At 32.0% G+C, this 24,187-nt stretch overlaps 1 protein-coding gene across 1 annotated transcript; it reads right to left on the bottom strand.

The window, feature by feature from the left end:
• Positions 1 to 458: 458 nt before the first annotated feature.
• On the bottom strand, positions 459 to 13,765 carry LOC126735518 (ADP,ATP carrier protein 1-like). The gene is made up of 5 exons (XM_050439561.1): positions 13,483 to 13,765; positions 13,131 to 13,392; positions 952 to 1,186; positions 739 to 880; positions 459 to 686 (listed from the first exon to the last, which is right to left on the bottom strand). The coding sequence occupies exons 1-5, from the start codon at positions 13,637 to 13,639 to the stop codon at positions 586 to 588; spliced, it is 897 nt and encodes a 298-aa protein (XP_050295518.1). The 5' UTR covers positions 13,640 to 13,765; the 3' UTR covers positions 459 to 585.
• Positions 13,766 to 24,187: the final 10,422 nt, after the last annotated feature.

The following is a 24,187-nucleotide window of genomic DNA, read 5'->3' as shown; positions in this document are numbered from 1 at the left end:
AAGAATATGCCAATAGTAGAATTTGAAGTTTCATCATTGAAGGATATTAAGAAAAGTAACATCTGAGTGATCTCCGAGTTTTAATTCTTTTTATTGCAGTTTTTGAGTGATTTGATAAAATGACTAACGATTCACCTATATCTTATAAAAGCAAAAGGCACTTAGCAAGTGCAAATTAAATTTGTTGTGAAAAATTATGCTACATACATATTTTTAAAGACTGCTCCTAGTATTATTCACAATGCGATACACTAGTTCAACATACTATAACTAAATCCATTACGTTGCTAGTCATATTTGTTTCGTAACTTAAGTATTGGCATTTTTATTAAATACTTTTAATGAATTGTTTAGTGCATTTACTAATCTAGTCATTAGTCAGTAAGCTCTTGATGCATTCTTCTCTTTATGATTGTAATAACTACATAAGTAAAATAAATAATATGAACAAAAAAACGTTTTTTACTTTGATAGTATTTTTTAATAGTAAGTAAGTTTATATAAGTATTTATTATACCTTATATTTTTTTCCATAAGCACAAACAAAACAAAAATGGGCGTGATCAGGAAGTCTAAAGTTTTAAATTATATAACGGCTTTAATTTCATCATAGAACACCAGAACTAAGGCAGCTCCAATTCCCCTGAAAACATTTGAGAGGGCTCCTTTGAAAAATGCCCTCGGACCTAAAAAATAAACAATCTTTACTCAGTTAGATAAAAAATATACGACATTTACCTTCATTTTTCAAAATTTTGTACCAACAATCCATAGTATTTTTATACATGACTTCAGATTTCTTGAGGCCGGACTGCATCATCATCCTACGTCTGACAGTATCTAAAGGATAGGACACTAGACCAGACACCATTGTTACTGTCTAAAAAATTGTAAATATAAACATAAACGTTGTTAAATATAGAAATATTTAACAAAGGTTTTTTTAAATACCTGAGCAATCAAAAATGAAATGTACACCGGGGTATTTTTTGGATCAGGCAAGGACTCCTTGGCAGTGTCAAAGCAACCGAAATAGGCCGCTCTGTACATGATTATGCCTTGGACTGACACGTTGAATCCGCGGTATAAACCCATCAGTCCGTCAGATTTAAAAGTTTTTACTATACAGTCGATCATTCCATGATATTGACGTTCTTTGGTGGTTTTTCCGACATCAGCACCCAGTCTAAAAACGAATCAACAAAATATAAATTAAATTTAAAAAAATATATTAATAAAATAAATTCATCTTTTATAAACAAAGATTCGTTTGGACACAATTTTAATTTTGACTAAATCTTAAATTACTTAGTAATATTTTCTTTTTCTTCACCTTCACAAATATTTTAATCATCATTTGGAATAACCTAGGAAATTTTCTTTCAATTTGTTATTAAATAGATATGTAATTTAACAACATAATATGTAATCTATGCAACAAATCTTCAAATCAAATTACAGGTTACGTAATAATCAGATCTGAGAAAAAATTGATTCTTTGAATCTTTGCCACTGAAACTAACATTTTCTAAAAAATAGTAAATGCGATAATTTCTAGGCCAGAATTTTTAATTCGAGGTGCACACACAGACTTTGGTCCATTGTGCTCCAGAACTGTACTATAAGTTAATTGATTCGTACTTTTTGGGAAATAAATAATAATAATAAATATCTTTTATTCAAAATTTACAGATGTAGTTACCAATAATAACATTCTATAATTAAGTACCCGAGAAGCCTGGCGCAGTCTAGCTAAGACAGCTACTCTACTGAACCCTACTCAATGGTCATAAACTTAAGTTACAATATAAAGATTAACTCTATTAAATTCATTAAATACCCGAATAAAGAACAATATATATATGTATATAATTTAAATAAATATTAAATAGCTAAATATAAAATTAAAAAAATTGCCAAAAATAAAATAAATAAAGGCCTAAATTACGGGTTGAAGGTTAAATGTAAAAGATATTTCTTAAACTTTGATTTAAATGACTTCTGATCTAAAGTTGACAATTTAGTTGGTAGGTTATTGCAGAGTTTAATGGCATTTTACGTAAAAGAACGTCGAAACATTGCAGTCGAATGCCGAGAAAGTGTCATCCTCTCAGGAAATCGGATCACTCTTGTGTGAACGTTTGAATGAGGAACAAATTTATTCCGTAAAGTGGAGGGAAGGGAGGGGTTTAATAAAACTTTAAATAAAAAATTACCTAAGTGTAACTCTCTGCGTATGTCCATCCTTAACCAGTTAAGCTGTTTAAATGTGTGTGAGATGTGATCTTATTTTTGTTATTCAAATATTAGCCGTGCGCAAGTATTTTGAACTTTCTGAATACGATTTTTATCTGCAATGTCTAAGCAAGGACCATAAATGAAATCACAGTAGATGAAGTTGGACAGGACCAGAGACTCACAAAGCATTTTCCTCAAATAAAAACTAAGAACCTGACGACTATTATATAAAAATTTTAATGATAAATACTTTTTTGATTCTGAGAAACAAATTCATTAGAAAACAGAACTGAAGGAGCTCCAATTAATCAGTTAGGTGTACATTCAAATCAGCCAATACAACTTTTAAGAAAACTAAAAAATAATTTATTGCGAGGAAACGAAACAAACGCTTAATCTTTCATGTAATTTGGCATCTAACGTAAAGAGATATAATGGACAGAGAAGAGAATTGATACGATGTTGATAGTTAAAAACATTTTAACGTTTTCATAACTGATGTTGTGGGTATAAGGAGTAGCTCCCAGGGTAGGATTCAACTTTTTGCCGCCTATAGGCTAATATATGTATGCGCTCCAATTTAATATTTTAAAGTTAATATTTTTTGTACATCGAAAAGACAAATTTGGCATTATGTAATTAATGTAAACTACACTAGAACTGCCTATAAACATTAAATAAAGAAATTTGACAAAATAAAAAAATATTGACACTCTAAGTTATCAATATTCTCTAAACTCATCAAATTTGCCTCGGGCTGATTTGAACAACGCAATTAGAGAATCATATAATGTAATGGTTTGAATTATATTTGTCTCTACTTTTTGTAATGATGTATTTACCACATTTATCCTTCCCCAAATTTAACCTTCAAATACTATCATAAATATGGTTTCAAAGCGCTTAAGTTTTTGTCGAAGCGACTTTGTGTCATTACGGATTATTGGTTTGTATGCAGTATCTTCCTCAAGCCAACATAAGATTTCATAGATTTATTTTAGACACATGTTTAAAGTTTTATAGGCGTCATCTCTAGCAGACCATCTAGTTGTTGATAAGCGTTTTAAAGTCATGTTGCACGATTGTAAGTGATTTGTAAGTTGATTTTTGTAAAAACTGAAAAAAAAAAGTTTGTTATTTCTAAGCAACATGCAGCTGCTACATTTTCAACTAAATTGAAGGAGTGTGCATAACAAGGAACATAATAAGCTTCTGGATATAAATCCAAAATTTTCGCTTGTAGACCATTATACAGATCGTGTTTTCGTTCGTTACTTATAGGAAACCGTATAGAGGCGAAATTTTGCAACGTCGCGCAAGTACGAGTGCCTGCGACTGAGCACCGCCCCGGCCGGCCCGAAGACGGGATTAGTAAACATCTGACTTTCGTGGGAGCTGCGTCGTTTGGCGAGAAAATGTCCCAAAAGATTACGCGAAAATCAATAACTAAATAACGAAAGAATTTATTTTGCCGTCAGTTACATTTGTGACAGTCTTGAAAGAGTGAAAATTTATTTGTTGAATTAAAGATTTTACTTCCAAAATGGTTTACACACTAGTCGAAAGAGTGGAAATTATTCTACTTTATGGTGCCCAAAATCAATGTGCTCGGCAAACTGCCGTCACGTTTAACGCCAGACATCCGGAGAAGATAACTTCACATAGGTATGTTTTGGATCTTGTTACTAAGTTTACTGAAACTGGATCTGTTGCAAATAAAAAACGTGATCATGGATGAAGCTCAAGTTGAAGCTTTGGGTCATTTTCGAATAAATCCTTAATAAATACTTCATTACGCAAAATTGTTGCTGCCAAACTTCATAAATTTCATCCATTCAAAATGAAAATATTGCAAGAGTTAACCGAAGACGATTTCGATAGGCGAGTTGAGTTTTGTGAAAAAATTACTGAAGCGATTAATGATAATACTATTCATGTAAAGAATATCTGCTTCAGAGATGAATGCACATTTTATCTAAATGGATTTGTTAATAAGCATAACTGTAGATATTGGAGCAATGAAAATCCTCATGCATTTGTAGAAGGGCATACCCAGTACCCTCAAAAAATTAATGTATGGGCAGGCATTTTAGGAAATAAAGTGATTGGGCCATTATTTATTAACGGAAATTTAAATGGAGACATTTATTCGGATATGTTGGAAAATACCATCAATCCGCTTATCACTGAATCCATTGAAAACCAAATCGATGATGATGGAAACTCTATACTTGACGAGGCTGAAATATATTTCCAGCAAGACGGCGCTCCTCCTCACTATGTTCTTCCCGTTCGGCAATGGCTAGACGACGAGTTTCCAGATAAATGGATAGGGCGAAGGGGGCCTATAGAATGGCCTGCTAGATCTCCTGATATAACGCCGTTAGACTTTTTTCTATGGGGTCATTTCAAATCTATTGTGTTTACTCCCCAACCTGAAAGTTTGGATTAACTTTGTCAACGCATCATCGACAGCTGCCATGATATCCCACAACATGTTTTTGAAAATGTCCGTCAGGAATTTGAACATCGCCTATTTCATGGTTTGGCCAAAAACGGGCAACATTTTGAACACTTATTGAAATAAAAACTGATATTTTCATGTTTTTGTTTTCTATCTGAACAAATTAAGATAAACAAAGATTGTTCTCATTTTCTCGAAAACGAATCAACCGATTTAAAAAAATCAAACGTCAAAATAAAAGACTTCGAAAGACCTTTTAAACAAGCTATTACTCGATACCCCTTGCCATTTAAAATTTTTAAGGGGATGACCCTGGGGAGCAGAGGGTGAAAGGGGATGAAGTAAATTTAGGTTAGAAAGTTGTCCCCCTTGACAAACCTTTTGACGTATTTCGGCGTTTTTTTTTAAACAGTGGTTTTTTCTAGAAATCTGTGGTGGGAAGTTTTCAAATGAACACCCTGTACATCTAACAATGAATGCAATTTGGTCTGTATGCGCTATAGCTGGGGTGGAATCTACAATAATAGAAAAATATTTAGCTTGTTTTAATTCATGTGCTATAACATCTTGCACTCTCTTCGCAATGATTTCAACAAACTTCTCAGCGTTGTTTTTGAAAGGTAGTTTGTGGTACCCGAACCTTTTCCACCATAACGAGCAATGTGGTCAGCTAAAAAGGGGTCGAACTGGGCCAAAAGCTCTATGCACATAAGGAAATTTCCATTATTAGTCGTTTTAAGCCTCTCCCCTTTGCCTCTAAACCTAAACCTCGCGACTGCTACTACTCGCTCCAGGACACTTCTCCAATAACTATTTTCATTTTGTCGCTTTACCAAATCCTTGTGTCCCTTTAACGAATCAATCCTTTCGAGTGTATTTTGCTGGCGTAAGAAACTGTAAGCGCGTTTTATTGGATGAATTTTCATGTTCCTGAACCCTTTTAATCAGATTTTTCCAAATATAAAAGCCACCCTAGCCAAACTAATAATCAATATTTTTAAAGCAAGCAAGCAGCACAAAACACTCATAAGTAGGATCTTCTGGTATGTTCAAGAAGGTTTTCTATCTTTTTTTGTGCTGAAGATAGTTCATCTTTTGGCGTAGAAAATGTAGTTTAGATGGAGTTCAGGTAAACCCACATAATTAGAGCAAGAATCTTCCTGTACTTTCTGGTCGTCCTGCTTCCGTGTATCCCAGTTGGTGAGTTTCTTAAACATGTCTTTTGATATAGGATCTAGAGCTTATTCTGTTATCTTTTTTTCCCTCTTAAATATTTGCATTGGTTTCCAGACAGTCGTTTGCGTCCATCACTCATCTGTAGTGTTTATTGGAATTAATATTTTATGAAGCTGTTTTATACCTATTTATCACAAGGATTTTAAAAGCATTCAATTTAATTTAAAACTATTAAGCCACAGCATATCTGCAACTGTGGCGCATCGAAAACAAAACAGAGGCAGTTTTGGGCAGTCCATTAGCTTTTTTTTTAAACTTTAGAACCTGTCGATTTATTTGCAACCTCCTAAGAGGGGGTGGCCAATCCTAATGTCTTAGTTTAAAAAAAAATACAATCTGCAATCTCTTTATAAAACTAATAACTGATGTAATCATTTGAAATAGAAAGGAACAAACAGTTCTTTTCTAACTAAATTGTTTGGTTTTTACTACATGTAAAAATTCTAAATGACCTTTTTTTAACACTTATAAAATTGAGTCCAATACTTAAGTATGCACAAAAAACAATCCTTTTTAAACTTCAAATCGAAGAACCAAAAAACGAGACCTACTTTTTTATGGTTTACAATTCAGCTCCAGTCTGTTCTAGAGCTCTAGTCTAGAGTGAATTCGGCCGGATTTTTTCTCCAATTTTTTTTAGTTATAATTTTTTTTTTAATTAATTTCCGATAATTTTTCTAAATCGTGATTTTGCCGCCCTATGCTTTAGCCTACTCGGCCTTTGTGTAAATCCGCCCCTGGTAGCTCCTTAAATTTTAGGTAAATATCATCTGAGAAGTCTCAACTTCAGCAAAATAATATAGGCCCTTTTAATTACCGGAACAGCTATAACGTTACTTAGATTTATTAAATAACTATTTCGAAATTAGGCAAAACAGTAAGTTGTTTTCATTATACAATAAATAATATCAACAATATAGAGTGGTTTGTGTAACATTTTACTTAAAAATTCTATTAAAAATATAGGCTAAATTTTAAGCCATAAAAAATATATAAACCCACAATATGTAAAAAACTGAAAAATAAAACATCTGGCTCTCTTCTGGAGTTCCAAGCTCCTTCATTAAGGACTGCTCCTTGGTCTCCAGTAGTCCTAAGTAATTAATGCCGAGGTATTATAAATAAGTTTCAAAAATTTTTTGTTCAAAAAAAACTATTAACGTAACTTTTATCTGAAAAGATTATGTAGCTCAAAAAATGCTTTATTGTCAATATAAACATAGAAGTTGTAGACAAAGCCAAAGCGTTTTATAATTTACAGATATTTTCATCATATTTCATATTTTCAACAAAACTACATTAAAATGTAAATCATAAAGAATACTTTATGATTTACATTTATTTTGAAAATTATTAGAATTTAGTACTCCTCATATAATCAGATGTTCTCAATGGGAGAATGTTGACATAATTTATAATTCCGAAAAACTTTTCACCAGACAGATATTTTACTCAAAAAGGTGTCTAGACAATTCAGGTTTTTCCACAAACTAGTCACCACATTCTAGATATTATCAAAATTGAGTGTTTCAGATCTAAACCTTTCATTCTGACACCAGGGGTACTCTAGAGTTTTAACCTGTAATCACTTTTTGCTCAATATGTTTGTAAATAATCCTGTATCTTCCATAGAATTGAGACAGTAGCTGATTGTAAATTTCTTTGAACACATCAAAATGCAATGTTGCTTCTTATATGGTAGGACTAAAGAGCCAATATTGTTTAACTGCTCTATTGACACAACTACCCTGAATAGTTTTTTGTGTGTAAATGATTTGGGAATCCTATTCAACCATGAAATTTGAAGAAAATAATGTTTTGGGAAGAGGGGTGAGAAGAGTAATGTTTCCCTTATTATATTATCGAGATTATAATGGAGTTTCTTTTAAAGGTTCGCCGGGACTGTCACATTTCTATATTAGTTATTACATGTTATAACAATGACAGTCCATATTTCATGACAAATAAGGTTCATATTCCCCGCGAATTTTTCCCAAATGCTAACAACTTCAGAAGCATGTTTAAAATATGATTGATGACTTCAAAAATTATGTTTTTGGTTGCTTCTAAATTTATTTATGGAAGCTGAGAGTTCCACAGTGAGAAATATGCAGGAGGAAATGATAACAAGGGTGGTAAGATGTATGTTTAAAATTGCTAGATATTCTGGAGTCTATATTATTTAATATCTTCTATGCAAAATACAAACACTGCAACCTTTTGTGGACCAATGCATTTTTAGACAAAAGTAGTAGACTAAATACAAAAGCTTTACTAAAAGCTCTACATGTTATCTTAATGAAACCACATATATGCTTAGAAACGTAAGATTGTTGCATATGATAGGCCTATTAATTATGTCTTCATAGGGTGAATGAAGGGTTAATTTGGTATTGAAGGAAATACCCAAGTCTTTTACTAGGCTAACTCCAAAAGATCTATATTGTGTATGAAATATTGAGTGGGTACTTTAGTCATAAGTCGTAAACCTTAGAAATTTGCATTTCTTTATGTTTAAACACATGTTGTTGCCAGCATATAACAATGGTATTTACAACTTCATTTTGGTGAATTATATATTTTTATAATAGATATGACCGGTAAATTTTATCTTTTTTTGTCTTTTTTCTAAAGTATTGAAGCCTTAAGCTATTGTTTGTGTAGATATATTTATATTAGGTATGGATGGTATGGATAGAACAATAATAATAAATTTAATAGTTTTATCTTTTTGGAAAATGTTATAAATAAAATAAAAAATTAAAAGTTTTTGTTTTATCACTTTTAAAAAATATTTATTCAACTCTTGTTAAAAAAAATATTTTTTCATTGTTACTTGTAATTTTTATTATATTGCTTGTTTTAAAAAATACTCCTTTGAAAGATTTTAAAGTAGAAACAATAATTAAACCATATGCCTTAGGCGAGGAAGTAATTTAAAATTTATCTAGTCTTTAACACAAAATTTTAGTGAAAAGGATGTAATAATATTTGCTGGTATAAACAATTTAAAAAAAAGCATAAAAGGATCCTTCATTTAAAGAGCTTAATTCACAATTGAACGAACGCTTGAATACAAATTTAATAATGGTCCCAGTACCTTTCCTAAGATCAAATACTACAATAAATCAAATGATTTATAAATTCAGTTGCAAGCTAAGTGACTATGTTTTTCGCCTTAACAAATGAATACCCGGTTTTGCAAAATACATAGATATTAATATATTATATACCATATCATTGATTACAATTCTGTTTGACAGTATTGCTCAATTAAAAAATTTAACTTTTATTCAGACAACTACCACAAATAATGTGCTAATTAATAATGTAGCAATTCAAAATAAAAATGTTAATAAACCCTTAAAAATAATAAATTTGGATGATGATGATGACGATGTATTTTTACCTAACGTAGATTTACAAAATAACACTGCAATAGTTGCCAATGCAATGAAACCTACTAAAATAACTACAGAAGATAAACATGTAAGTTTTTTCGAGACTAAAAAGAATTTTGTGTCGAAAAAATGTGCTGGTATTTTAACTGAAAGTTTTAAAGTGTTTGTGTTTGTTATTTACAGAGCATCCAGTAGTGATTTTAATGAGTTATTTATTAACCTTAACAACCTGCTTGACGGGATCGTATTACCTAATCATTTGCTGCACTGCGATTTAATTTGACATATATCATTAGGGAGCCAACAAGAATATCTCCAACCTCAATGTCATGTATTGGTAACTTTTTTCTTTCTAATACTCCTGAGGTCTGTTTTGAATGTTTGGTTATTAACCTAAATCTGTCTGATCACTTTGCGCAATTTTTATGTATTAACATTCAAAAGGCAAATAAATGCAAAAAGAGGGTAACTTTTTTTTATCGGTGAGTTGCCTCAAATGATAACTTTACGTTTATTTAAAGTTTTGTCTTTATTGGATGATGAAACATGAACTTCTGTATATCTGGACAAATTCTGCACTTAATCATTTCTTTAAAACTTTTTGTTACTACTATGAAATTTGTTTTCCGTTAGTAAAGAGTACGTAATAATAATAAAAATAAAAGAAAACAATAATATTTAAATCCAGAATTAAATAGATTAAGAGAAAAAGTATCTTTATACAATGACATCTGCAGGTACGACCCGACTTATACGCCCTTATGCAAAAATTTAACAGGTATCTTAAAGAATTAAAAATACACTTAATGGACCAAAGTGATAGAAGGATCGCCGAAGCAGAAAATAAATCAAAAGCCATGTAGCAAGTGATTCATGAATTGCAAAAAAATAGTAAAAAACTGGCTGCTGTTAAAATATTTAGGGAATATAATGTAAGAATATCAGACCAAATTGTAGCCAATACCTTTAACCAACATTTTGTGAATTTGAAGATTCTATTGATTGTAATTTTGTGTCTGATCGTGTACCTTTCTGAGTCAATTTTTTTTATGCCACTGGTTTGCTCTGCTGATGTAGTATCTTTGATTAGCACTTTAAAATGTTCAAACGCTTCTATTATTATATTATCCAGTTTCCAAAATCTTTGAACTATGTTTTAAAAATTTGTTAAGCTCATTTTTTGTAAAATATAAATTACTAAGTTTTGCGCAACTTGGTTTTAGCCTTTCTAAAAGCACAGAAAACTGCATTGTGTGATTTTCAGAATTACTTAGTGACCGCCCTTGATAGGAGTAATCATATTTTATAGCTATTTATGGATTTTTCTCGAGCTTTTGATTTTGTAGACCATAAAATATTAATTTACAAGCTTTACAGATATGGTGTTAGAGGAACGTCATTAGCCTTCAGAACAGGATGCAAATAGTCACTATTAATAAACAGAACAGTAGGTCTTGCCTACCAAGGCAAGGCATGAGTTATATACCCCTTTGTAATCTTTGTATAGTTATTTTTACTGATCGAGTATATTGTTATCTTTAGCTTAGGTTAGCATTTATTTTATATTATAACTTTTGTTTATGCCTTTTACAGTTAGTTAGAGCTTGACTATTGAAGAGAAGCTTACGAATTGTATTTTATTATTTTATATATTTAATTAAAAGCTTTTTTAAAAACAAAATTTCAGAAAACCAATTTTTAATTTGTGCCTCAAGGCTTGATCCTTGGACCATTTCTTTTTTTAATTCTTGTAAATAATCTTTTAACTTTCATGGGGCGTTTATTACCTAAATTTAGAATTAACGTTATATCTTATGCTGATGACACTAATGCCTGTAATTGAATGTGATGATGTAGAGACTCTTTTTGATGCTGCAGAGAATAATTTTGTGGGTTGAAAAAAACAAATAATGCCTGAACAAGGAAAAAACGCATTTTGTTAAATAGACAGACATTAGAAACAAACTTTATTTAAGGATAAGCAAAGCCAGTTGTCCTCTTCAAGTAGTTCCAATCTATTAGGCATTACTTCTGACCAAGACCTGCAATGAAATTCTCATATAGAAAACCTGTGTTGCAAGTTAAGAATTAGCTGCTATGCTTTGAAATTTCTTTCACAGCATTGTAGCAAACAAGACCTTTTAACTTTGTATGATGTAAATTTTCATTCTTCCATGCAATATGGCATTGTTAATTGAAGAATGAGTTCAGGGGCTTCTAGAATACTTTTAATGCAAAAATACGCCATTAGGATAAATAGTAATCTCAGGCAAAGAGATTCATGTAGATAATTTTAAATAAAATAAAATTCTTGCATTGACTGGTGTCTACATATATGAAATGGCTGTTTATGTTTATAAAAATAAATCAATTTTTTGAGCCAATAGACCTGCACATGTTTATAATACACGTCGGCGAGAACTTCTCTTGCCAAAAGTCCATCAAACTGTCTTTTATCAAAAAAACATTATCTTCAATGGTTGTAGAATTTTTAACTTCTTAAACACTGACATTACCAACTCTCCGAATATATATATTTCCAAAAGGAGACTTAAGAGACTATCTACTTGAGAAAAACTGCTGTAATTTAAATGAATTTTTTTCTTGACTTTACATAATTATGGATACTAGGTACAAACTTAAATTTTATAAAATTTTTCTTTCATTTAATTTACATTATATGTATTTTATTTTTAGATAACCTAAATTTTATTTAGTTTAAGATATTTGCCTGTTTGACCTTTTCTTCAGTTAAAGAACTGTATTTTCTATAGGTGCTTTGTACTGATGAAATAAAAAGTATTATTATGTTGGGTAATTTCCACACAAATAAATCCGACTTCTTGACACCCTTAAATACTTTTGATGGAGTAGCTGAACAAGCTAGTTTGCTTTATAAAGTAGATTAGCATCTACATAGTCACCAACATTTATAATTTTGCTGCTAAAAGACATTTCTGACAAAAAGCTAGGGTATTTTTGTCATCAATACCTTGATTAAAATTTTTTAAATTTAAATCTATCCTACATCTTCAGTCTATGCCTGGGAAATAATTAATGTCACCGCTATCTAAGTCACTTACCTATTAGAGTACGGAGATTTTCATGAGAATTTGCAACACAGAGGAAAGAGGCATAGGCTCAGATATAAGATATAGTTTTAAATTATTTCACCAACTTTAACAAGAATAATGAGGTAATAGGATTTCAAAGAATTCATTCATTTCAAAGAATCAAAAATTGTGATCTATATGCAAGAGTGTATTTTGATTTTATTTAAATTTTGGGGAAATTTGTTAGGTATGACTAGAAATCAACTCTTCATTAACTTTTACAGGATTTTTACTATTTCTAAAATATGCTCACAACCACTGAACAAGGTCATCCATAATCTCAATCTCGATGAAATGTTTCAAAGGCGTGTAATGAACAGAAAATCCTTAATTCTTTATTATATAATTTTTCTATAATATTATATAATATTATGATCATATTCCTTCCAATAGATGAATATTAGTATATAAATTATTTCAACAATAATGAAATTTACTTTTTTGAGCTTTATCTTTACAAGTGAGTTTTTTTTTGGACAGAACAAATAAATAGTAATAAGAATCTATTCAAGTAGCAAAAAACTATAAATACCTATGTACTCTGTTTAACTAACTGTATTTTTCAAAGTACAATATTTGTAAATTTTGGCTGACTTTTGAATTTAATACATCATATAATATTTGAAAAAAACCTGATGTCGGACTTCCAAAATGTATCATTTATAGATATATTCTTACCTGGTCCTAGCATAATCTAGAGGATACACAAAACATAAACTGGTAGCACCCGCTGCTCCTCCAGATGCCAAGTTTCCAGCAAAGTATCTCCAGAATTGGGTCTTTTTGTCAACCCCATCCAGAAACCACCTTTTGTAAGTATCTTTAAATGCAAAATTTAATGCTTGTGTGGGAAAGTATCTGATAACGTTAGCCAAATTGCCTCTCCAATAGCTAAGGAACCCTTGTTCCTTTGGAATACGAATAAAGCAGTCGATTATTCCTGCAAAAATAAATTAGGTATGGAAATTTAAAGAATTGCTGAAAAACGTTTCTTTTTGTCAATGAATTTAGACGCAAGGAAAATCCATACCTTTATATTTTTGAGCTTCAGAAATTTGCTTGGAGGCAGCCTGTACCTGCAAAAGCAGCTTTACCCGTTCTATGGGCGCTACGGCCGTTTTGGCCACTGCGGCAGATATTCCGCCAGCCAGGAAATCCTTTATAAAAGCTTTTGGGTCAGTAGGCATCGTGAAAAATGCGATTTAGAAACTTTCTAAAATTTTACCGGCAATTTCGTACTTCGATAGCGCGCAAATCTCGACGAAATTGGAAAAATGTCAGAAGCAAATGGCGTCTTCCACAACTGATTGTGACCAATCAAATGGCCGGGAATTGTGAAACGACACCTTGTGAGATTTTGGTAGAATTATGTTCGCGCCAAACGATAAATACAATGTTGCCAAGCGTATCGTTTAGAACTGTTTTAGTATCGATATTTTTAAACACATATATTTCAATATAGGTTTATTAAATGAAATGAAAAACTACAACTAAAATTCTAAAATGTAATTTTCAAATGATTATTTAAAATTCATCAGTGACGCTGCAATTCTAATTTGCGAGAAAAGTCAGTTAAATGCAATGCATAAGTGATCAGGATTTCAACCAGGTCTTTGACTCACTATCAACTCTTTGTTAGAAGTTGACTTATTTTAGAGTTTTAATCTGGTATCATCACCTTGGCCTGCTTACATTATTCTGTCCCTCAATTCTTTTGTTTTTGAGGGCGAATTATTAAGTTCCTGGGAAATATGTTTTTTGCAGACAGCGAGACCCGGCTTGGGGGCCTACGAAGGGGCTAATAGAACCTTGTCTTGCTAGTTCATCAGGCCGTTTATTACACTAGGGTGTCGAGGGTCTATAGTATTGAATTTATTTATATTGTTGAATTTTTATATACCCCATAAATTAATATGGAACGTATATATGTATGTATTCGTATAAGGTCACTTAGTTAATTGTATTATGCATTTCGGCCGTGTAAACAGCCATCATCAGATACTAAAATAAAATATAGGTAATTCAAGACAGTTTTAAAAAAGAGCTTATGCCCTATAACAATACAGATTTAGAACTTACCAGAACATTACAAAAAACATATACGTTCATGAAATAAAACAAAAATTACCCGTTATCGGGAATAAAAACAACAATAAATAAAAGAATTAAAATTAAAAACATAGTACAATAAGGACATCTACGATTGAAAATATAAAATTTAAACTTAGGACGATAGAGATTTCTACATATTAAAAGAAGGTACTATAAGGAACGATTGTATATTAACGTTGCGTTAAAGAAAAGATCTTAAATTTTGATTAATACAAATGTTATAAAGATAAAAGAGTTAAAAACAATAAAGGTAAAAGTTATTTTCTAGGACTAATTGAATCAAAAAAGCGTAAACTGTCAAACTTAGTTTGCTCATTAATGCATGTGCAGTCTGGGGAGTTTATGGCCCTATTTATTTCAAATGCTTCTAACAAGTCCAATTGTAACCCTTTCTCACAAACATGCAGAACCTCAGTGTTAGGTCCCGGATCAAAATTATGGCCAGACTCTAATATGTGGTTTGCAAAAGGAGAATTGGTATTGTTAATAAAAGTATTTTTATTTCGCGTGATAAGTCTTAAATGTTCGTTGACTCTGACTTCAATTTTCCTGCCGCTTTGGCGGACATAACAGATATCACATAATGGGTGGGAACAAGTTAACTTGTAAACTCCAGATCGGTGTGTTATCGGTATTGTATCTTTAGTGTTTACTAAATGTTTTGCCAAGTTGTTTTTGGTTTTAAAACAAATGTTAGGTTTAGTGACAAATTCATTGGACTTAAAACACTGTGCGATACTAGAAGAGACGTTGCCAAAGTAAGTAATAATAAGTTGTAAGTAATAAGTTGGGTTTACTGAGTAATGGTTTATTAAGTTTTTTGAAAAAATGTTTGTTGTATAGCTTCTTAATAACATTTATAGGATATCCATTGTTTCGAGCGATTTCTAAAATTATATTATATTCTTTTTTAAAATTAATATCATTTAGTGGAATATTGAACAATCTATGAAAAAAACAATTAAAAGCGGCAAATTTTTGGCTAAAGGGATGATTAGAGGTAAGGGTATTACTGTATCTGTGGCTGTAGGTTTACGATATATTTGAAATTCAAAATGGTTATTGTGATTAGTGATTAAAAGGTCTAAAAATGGCAAACTTGATTCTTTCTCATCCATAACTCATAGGTAAACTGTATGTTGGGATAAACAGAATTAATGAAATCATCAAAGTTTTCTAGGTCGTCTTTGGTTCCATTAAAAATAGTAAAAATGTCTTTTAAAAAACATTTTTCAATTTGACAATAATTTTTCGAACAAAAAACTGGATTAGCAATGGGCTCTAATTTGTCACCTTTTTTAACCGAACTGTTTATGTATAAACTAGAACAACAAATTTCGGAACACCATCTATTTAAAAAACATATAAAAACATGGGTTCGCTACGTAGACGACATTTTTACTATTTTTAATGGAACCAAAGACGACCTAGAAAACTTTGTTAATTTCATTAATTCTGTCCATCCCAACAGTGAGTTAGAGAAAGCATCAAGTTTGCCATTTTTAGACCTTTTAATCACTAATCACAATAACCTTTTTGAATTTCAAATATATCGTAAACCTACAGCCACAGATACAGTAATACCCTTACCTCTAATCATCCCTTTAGCCAAAAATTTGCCGCTTTTAATTGTTTTTTTCATAGATTGTTCAATATTCCACTAAATGATATTAATTTCAAAAAAGAATATAATATAATTTTAGAAATCGCTCGAAACAATGGATATCCTATAAATGTGCCAGCCAGGATCTAATATAATAAAAAAGTTTAATATAGAGGACCCGTTATCACGATTGTGTTAGTCAAATCGAAAGAGATTATTTAAAGACCATGATTATGTTTATCAAATAATTGAATATTCTCGACCAGAAGCTGTAACCTTATATCAAATTCGCGAAGTTTCGGAAAATGATGATAATAATTTAAAAATAAAAGAGATCATAAAAAAATAATAATTGGCAAGAACCAGTCAAATATTGCCTAACATTTTTAGAGAGTCAAAGTTTGTAAGGGCTGTGTTTTGGTTTCTTCATCAAATATACCGTAACCCATGAAAAGAAGAGAAATGACGACGGGCCCTTGGATAGATATGGCCATCGACTTCATGGACCTATACCCACCGTTGATCACCTTTTTGTTATTATCGACAATTTTAGTAGATATAAAGAGATATAAATATTAAAACTATACCTCACTCTCTAAAATACTCTAATACTCGGCAAACACAATCAATCTTTTAAAAGAAATATTTTCCAGACTTGGATTTCCTATTTCTATTACATCAGATAATGGAAGACAATTTATAAGTGAAGAAATGAAAAGCTTTTGCAGTGAAAACTTATTAAGAAGCTATATAACAAACATTTTTTCAAAAAACTTAATAAACCATTACTCAGTAAACCCAACACCCTCGGATCTTATCAATCTATTACTTACTTTGGCAACGTCTCTTCTAGTATCGCACAGTGTTTTAAGTCCAATGAATTTGTCACTAAACCTAACATTTGTTTTAAAACCAAAAACAACTTGGCAAAACATTTAGTAAACACTAAAGATAAAATACCGATAACACACCGATCTGGAGTTTACAAGTTAACTTGTTCCCACCCATTATGTGATATCTGTTATGTCGGCCAAAGCGGAAGGAAAATTGAAGTCAGAGTCAACGAACATTTAAGACTTATCACGCGAAATAAAAATACTTTTATTAACAATACCAATTCTCCTTTTGCGAACCACATATTAGAGTCTGGCCATAATTTTGATCTGGGACCTAACACTGAGGTTCTGCATGTTTGTGAGAAAGAAAGAAAGAAAGAAAGAAAGAAAATGTGCTATATTACGTAAGAATAATCTTGTGTACAAGCATCCTACAAGCTAAAAAAACAAAACACAAATACAATTTCAAAAATTGACAAAACAATGAACAAAATTAAACACAAGAAGACAAAACTTTTTGAACATACTTAAATTAAAGATAACTAAATAAAACAATCAATTACTAAATAAAGGTAAACTTGTTGACAAAACTAGAGAAGAAAAAAGGAAAAAAGAAAACTTTCCAACATGTCCAAGGTTAAAACCTATCATTAAAAAAGTCATCCAGGTTATAATATGCCTTAGCCAATAAAAGCGACTTTAATTCTCTCTTAAATTTCTTAACATCCGATATATGTCTAACACACAGAGGAACATGATTGTAAATTTTTTTACTTATGTAAATTAATGAGTTTTTGGTAAGGGAAGACGTAGGAATAGGTAGGGGAACATCATTTACACGACGAGTCAAATGGCCAGTGTCAGAGGGTAGTTTGGGAATTTTGTGAATAAGAGCAGCTGTTTCTAAGATAAAGAGTGAAAAAAGAGTTAGGATTTTTTTTAGAAATGAAGAGGGGTTTGCAAGAATCTCTTAACTTAGCAGAACACAGGTATCTAACTGCTTTTTTTGAATAACAAAGATAATGTTAAGTAGCCCCTTATTGGTTAAACCCCAAAAAGGCAAGCCATACCGAATATGAGATTCAATAAGTGAAAAGTACACTGAACGTGCAACCAACCACCCCTCCCAGCTCTTGTTTTGCCATTCTTACTGCGAAACATCCAGAAGATAATTTCCCAGCTAAATGTAAAATATGATCTTCAAACCGAAGGCGACCATCAATGGTAATTCCTAGGAACTTGCAGCACTCTTTATTCTGCAAGAGGGAATTTTCGTCAAACATCAGACCCTGAACATCGAAAGGGTTACAATTGGACTTGTTAGAAGCATTTGAAATAAATAGGGCTATAAACTCCCCAGACTGCACATGCATTAATGAGCAAACTAAATTTGACAGTTTACGCTTTTTGATTCAATTAGCCCTAGAAAATAACTTTTACCTTTATTGTTTTTAACTCTTTTATCTTATAACATTTGTATTAATCAAAATTTATGATCTTTTCTTTAACGCAACGTTAATATACAATAGTTCCTTATAGTACCTTCTTTTAATATGTAGAAATCTGTATCGTCCTAAGTTTAAATTTTATATTTTCAATCGTAGATGTCCTTATTGCACTATGTTTTTAATTTTAATTCTTTTATTTATTGTTGTTTTTATTCCCGATAACGGGCAATTTTTATTTTATTTGGTGAACGTATATGTTTTTTGTAATGTTCTGGTAAGTTCTAAATCTGTATTGTTATAGCGAATAAGTTCTTTTTTAAAACTGTCTTGAATTACCTGTATTTTATTTTAGTATCTGATGATGGCTGTTTACACAGCCGAAATGCATAATACATTTACCTAAGTGACCTACATGCATTTTTCTTGGAGATAAAGACTTCCCCATTTTGTAATCTCACTATGGAAAACCTTATACGGATTTTAAGATACTGAGGTATTTGTTTATTTTTAAGTGGGAATGTTCACACCTCAGCCTTGAATAAAAAAAATCATTCACTTTTTTATCGGTTAAAAAAACAATTTTTTTCCCAATTTTTTTTTTCATATCAGATGCATCATTAATCATTTTTAAATCTTTATGGAACATGTGTTTTGCGTCCCATTCACAATATTCTTCTTTCAAGAGCTGTAGGTTAAATTAATTAGTTTATTCTGTATTTTTTTTATTATCCAAAAAACGAAACAACTATAAAAATATACTTGCAAAAGTCCTACAGAGAACTATAGAATTTCAGATCAAAGTCAACGATCAACGTTCAGATGCCGTCATACAACGACAGACGCTAAAAAAGCGAGTTTATACACTTTGATCCTCCTCCTATTGCTCTTGCCGGTTTTCTCAGTTGCAACTGCGTGGTACTTATGGTACTTTTGGCTCCTTCCTTTCTCTGTAGCATCTGGGTGCTGAGGTTGGATTAAAGGATTTCTAACTTATTTCAAGATAGAAAACAGTAATTAGGCTTCGGAAAAAGGTTGCCAGTTATCTTTGGGCGGAGCCAAAGCCCGAGCCCAACTCCTTGCACAGAAAAGCTTTGTGAGTGAGTCGGTTTAAGCTTGAGTGAGTCGGGCGTTTGGTTTCAACTTTCAGGCCTTGGTTTCAACTTAGATACCAAAAGAACTGTTTTAGTGAGTATTTTTGAATTCGGCGGCTACTATCACATTACGCCTTTCCATGGCCGGTGTTCCCTTGGTCTCTGGAGAAATTCTCCTATTAGGGTGTTGTCCACACTTCTGACTTTTTCCTTGAATTTCGAATGTTTTTTAACTATGTATTCTTGAACAGTATCAAGTTTGCAGTCAAAGTGCAGATCAACATTCCTTACGAAGAAGGGTGCAGGAAGTTCTTTTTGTCAAAATATACTAGGTACTTTACATCTTTTCAGGGGACCAGCGTGCCCGAAATTGCAAACTTTGGGATGTTACGGTCAGGTTTTTCTATTATTAGAATGGCCTCTGTTTTCTTACTATTTATTTTAATTTTTCAGTTGTTTGCCCACTCTATAATTTTACCTAGATGACTCTGCATGTATGCTGATATCTGGACTAAATTTTTACAGCTCGCAAAGACACAAGTATCGTCCACGAATAATGCGACTTGCGAATAGTGTGTGCTCTTTGAAATGTCCGCTAGGTATATATTAAATAAAATTGGTGCGAGCGGGGAGCCTTGGGGAAATCCCGCTCTCATCCTGCTATAGGAGGTGCTAGTTCCATTTATTTTAACAGTAAATTCCATGTCTTTTAGGAAATTTCTAATAAATTTAGTACACCTTGCGGACACCCCCAATTTCTCCAACTTATTTAGATTAAACCGTTATGCCACACTCTATAGAAGGTCCTTTCGATGTCGAGTGTGATCATGACGGTAGATTCCTTCTCATTAAAAGAATCCACCAGACTCTGTTGAATCCGTGCAAACTGCAACTCAGTTGATAATCCTCTTATAAATCCGCACTGCTCTTACAGGATTATTTTGAGTTTATCTAGCTCCTCCCATAATCTGCATAGTACCGTATTTTCAAAGATTTTTCCCAGTGATGGCAGAAGACTAATGAACCGTAACTTTCCGATTTTTTAATGTTTTTACCCTGTTTAGGTATTACTACCACAATTGCTTTTTGCCATTCTACCGGAAAATAGCACATGCTAATACATTTGTTATAAATGATTTTTATGTCCAAGAGTGCATTCTCAGGTAGTGTTTTTAGCATTTTGTTGTTTATTTCATCATGGTCAGGTGCTTTCCTATTCATTTGGTCTCTAATTACGTCTCTTATTTCTTGTAGGCTTATACTTTTGTAGTTTGGTAATGCGTTTAGTGGTAGGTTTTAAATTTGTTCGTTTGATAGCTCTATTTCTTCACGTAATTCGGAATTATCTAGTAAGTCGTTTAGGTTAAATTGTTCTGTTAATGATCTGTTTAAAGTTTCCGCCTTATCCCAGTCCAAGTATACCAGAAGACCGTCTTGGTTTTCTATTGCCGAGAACTCTGTTTTTGTCCTCCCCCTCAGTATTTTTGTAACCTTCCAGAATTTTGATTTGTTTGATTTTTCAACCACGATGTTATGGCTTAAGTTTTTTGTGACAGCTATATCTAGAATATCAGGATTGGTATGGTGATAGTGTGTAGGGTCTTTTGGTGCTACTATCTGTATGGTATTTTCACTTATGTATCTATCTAGTGTGCGCCCGGCTGCTGTCTGGGCTCTGCATCCCCAACTTCTATTTTTTGCATTCCAATCCCCCGCCGCTATGGTGGTGAAGTCCTCTCTAAAAAAACTGTCTAATGTTTCTGTTGTAACATATTGAGATGGTGGCTTATATACTGAGATGATGAGAACCTTTTTGTTCCCTAAGAATACTAATTGCTGTGTTTTCTATTGCCGGGTCTGTATTACGTTGCGGCGCTTCTTGGTGGGTAATGTTTCTTTTGTTTAGTATTGCCGTGCCCCCGCCCACTACGTTTGGCCTGTCGTTTCTATAAACTTTGTAGTTCTGTATTTTGAGTTTAGTGTGCGGTTTTAAAAAGGTTTCTTGAATCAGCGCTATGCCAATGTTGTTATTCTTTAAGAACTCACAAAGTTCGATGCGTTTTGGGTAAAGCGACTGCGCGTTCCAACTAACAATATTCAGGCATTTGGCCGAATCTCTCAGTTTACGAGTTTGCACCTAGGAGCAATTTTATCACCGGATTACTACTTAAGACGTTAAGCTTATTGAAGAGGTTACCGGTTTTGATTCAGTTCGTTTTTGGGGAAACCCAATAAATAGAAAAGTGGGTAATTTCCCGTGCTATCAATATTTAGTAACGTAGCAACCCCCTCTTTAGCTCCGGCTCCCTCACCCCTTTCCGCGTATGACACTGCCATAACGTTTTTTTTTCTGACTATTGTCAAAGTTTGGGTATTTCGCAACAATTGGGCTTTACTTATATACCACTCACCAAGCGGTGTTAATGAAAATTCTAAATATCACATGAATGCAGGCTTCACTGCAATATACAAAGTGACTTACCTGAGAAGATAAATTCTATAGATAGACTATCAAAAACAAAATCGAAAAAAGTGCCTCTTTAGACATTTTGGTAAGTACATACATAATAATTCGTTCATTTGTTTCAGGGTTTTTAACGGCGTACGCTGTGATACTATGAAAAATAATTCGCTATTGGCATGATAATATAGTTTTTTGGATAGTAAGAAGATATAGAGAATTTACATCAAATGATTTTAACGTAACGGCGATATTGTGACTTATAATCCGTTCTGTTATTGTTTGCCTTTTTATAAAGACAATATAAGACAATATATTGCAAATAAAGACATATAAGACAATATATTGTCTTTATTCTCATCCTATTTAAATATGCAACTAAATAAATATTTACACTACTTTAAAGAATTCCGAATACTCGACGTTGTTTATTCCGGTACATAATAAGGAAAAAAAAACAAAATTTTTTATATAAATATAAATTTTTTAAAATCAAAAATATTACTAAAAAAATCGAAAACATTACTGTAATAAGAGACATTAATATAATAAATAGGTGGTTATTAGAAATCTATTCGTATTTAAAAGTTTTATTGTTTAAGGAGGTGTAGTCGTGCCTAGTTGCTGGTTTGCCGGTGTCCAATCTGCATTCGTGATTACTTTGAACTTATAAAAATACAAGAAAAAAACCTTTTATTAGAATAGATAAAAAATAGGTCAAATCATTTTTTATTCGATTTGTCTCAAACTTCCGCGTGTTGATAATGCACTAATTTTTTTGCGTGCATGACTAGTATTGAGTTTATTAATAATTCAGGATGAAATTTTGGTAAGGATTTTCAGTTTAGTTGCCAGATTTGCAGCCCATTCTACGAACTACTTCGGACTTTAATAAATTTTAAGATAAACAAATCGAATATCGAAAACGAACTAGGAGGTATGAGCAGAATGTATGTAATAATATGTGTACTAACCTAAATGAGAAAAATCCGATGTAAGGTTTTTTAATTTAACAATTTTTAATGCCTATTTAATTTTATAGTGTGCCTTCCTTGCATTCTTTGTTCTTGTCGCAGATGTACTATATACGTACGTGCAGATAGTTTTTAAATGGGAGGGCACCACATACACATGCCAATACAAAGTGAGGTTAGGTGTTCTTTTGTTTGTTGAAAGCAAATAGATTACAGGGAAACAAACTTATTTGTATGCTAAATGTGGGTACCCATTCGACCTTTTTACCTCGACCATTTTAGAGTAAGCCCTAAAGTAGCAAATAATCACAATCTTAAACTTTATTAATAATATACAGCTATTTTAAGGTTGTAGTGTAAATTTTTGTTTGTTTATGCTTTATTTATTTTCCCATTTCTAGGTGGCATAAAAAACTGAGGTTATTTTTCTTCTCCATTCAACCCGTATTTGATGTTCCCACAGACGGTTTCAAATCGATCAAAAATTGTTATATTTTACGCATGCGCATAAAGAATGGTTTGGAAACAGTTTCAAACTTGTAAGAAATTTTCAGTGAGAACAGACCTTTTGTCGCGCGCTAGTACGACCGCTCTAGGGGCGTCAGTAAAATTCTGCGAATATTGCAGTGTATGTCTTGCTTACAAGAATTTAAATTATTTTAACATCTTTGTTCCAGCATCTTACCACTCTCGTAATCAGTCCCTTTTACATATATCTTCCTGTATGACATTTTATCTATTTCATTGGCCAGTGCAATAATTCAGAGGTCTTATATTGTTTACTTATGCTTTCCTTAATATGAGCATGGGAAGCGGTTTTTTTTCATAATCGATGAACTGTCCTTTTTGTAATGCTTCTTTTTTTCATAAAATGTATTCTTTTTTCTTTCTTTTGACAAATAAACGATTTTGTATTTGTATTTTTTGTATTTATGTAAAGATCTTAAGAGATAAGTGGACTGTATTTGAGAAGGGAAGCTGATTTTAGTAATTCAGCCTTTCTTTGTACCCTGACTCGGTCCTCAGTATTTATATCGGGTGGTAAATCTATAAAGATTAAGGTAATAATGCAATAGTATTGTAATAAATCTCGACTTACCTATAAGTTAGCACAAAGGAGGGTAAAATGGGTCAAACCCTTAGCACATAAAATTAGCAGCCGTAAAGTAAGATACCAGGTTAATTGCAGCAGAAAAGAAATATTGGGAAA

The sequence above is a fragment of the Anthonomus grandis genome, chromosome 1 (assembly GCF_022605725.1).
Source record: "Anthonomus grandis grandis chromosome 1, icAntGran1.3, whole genome shotgun sequence".
In the NCBI taxonomy this organism is placed as follows: domain Eukaryota; kingdom Metazoa; phylum Arthropoda; class Insecta; order Coleoptera; family Curculionidae; genus Anthonomus; species Anthonomus grandis.
Note: the sequence above shows the minus strand (reverse complement) of the source record. Positions and strands in the feature narration are given on the sequence as shown.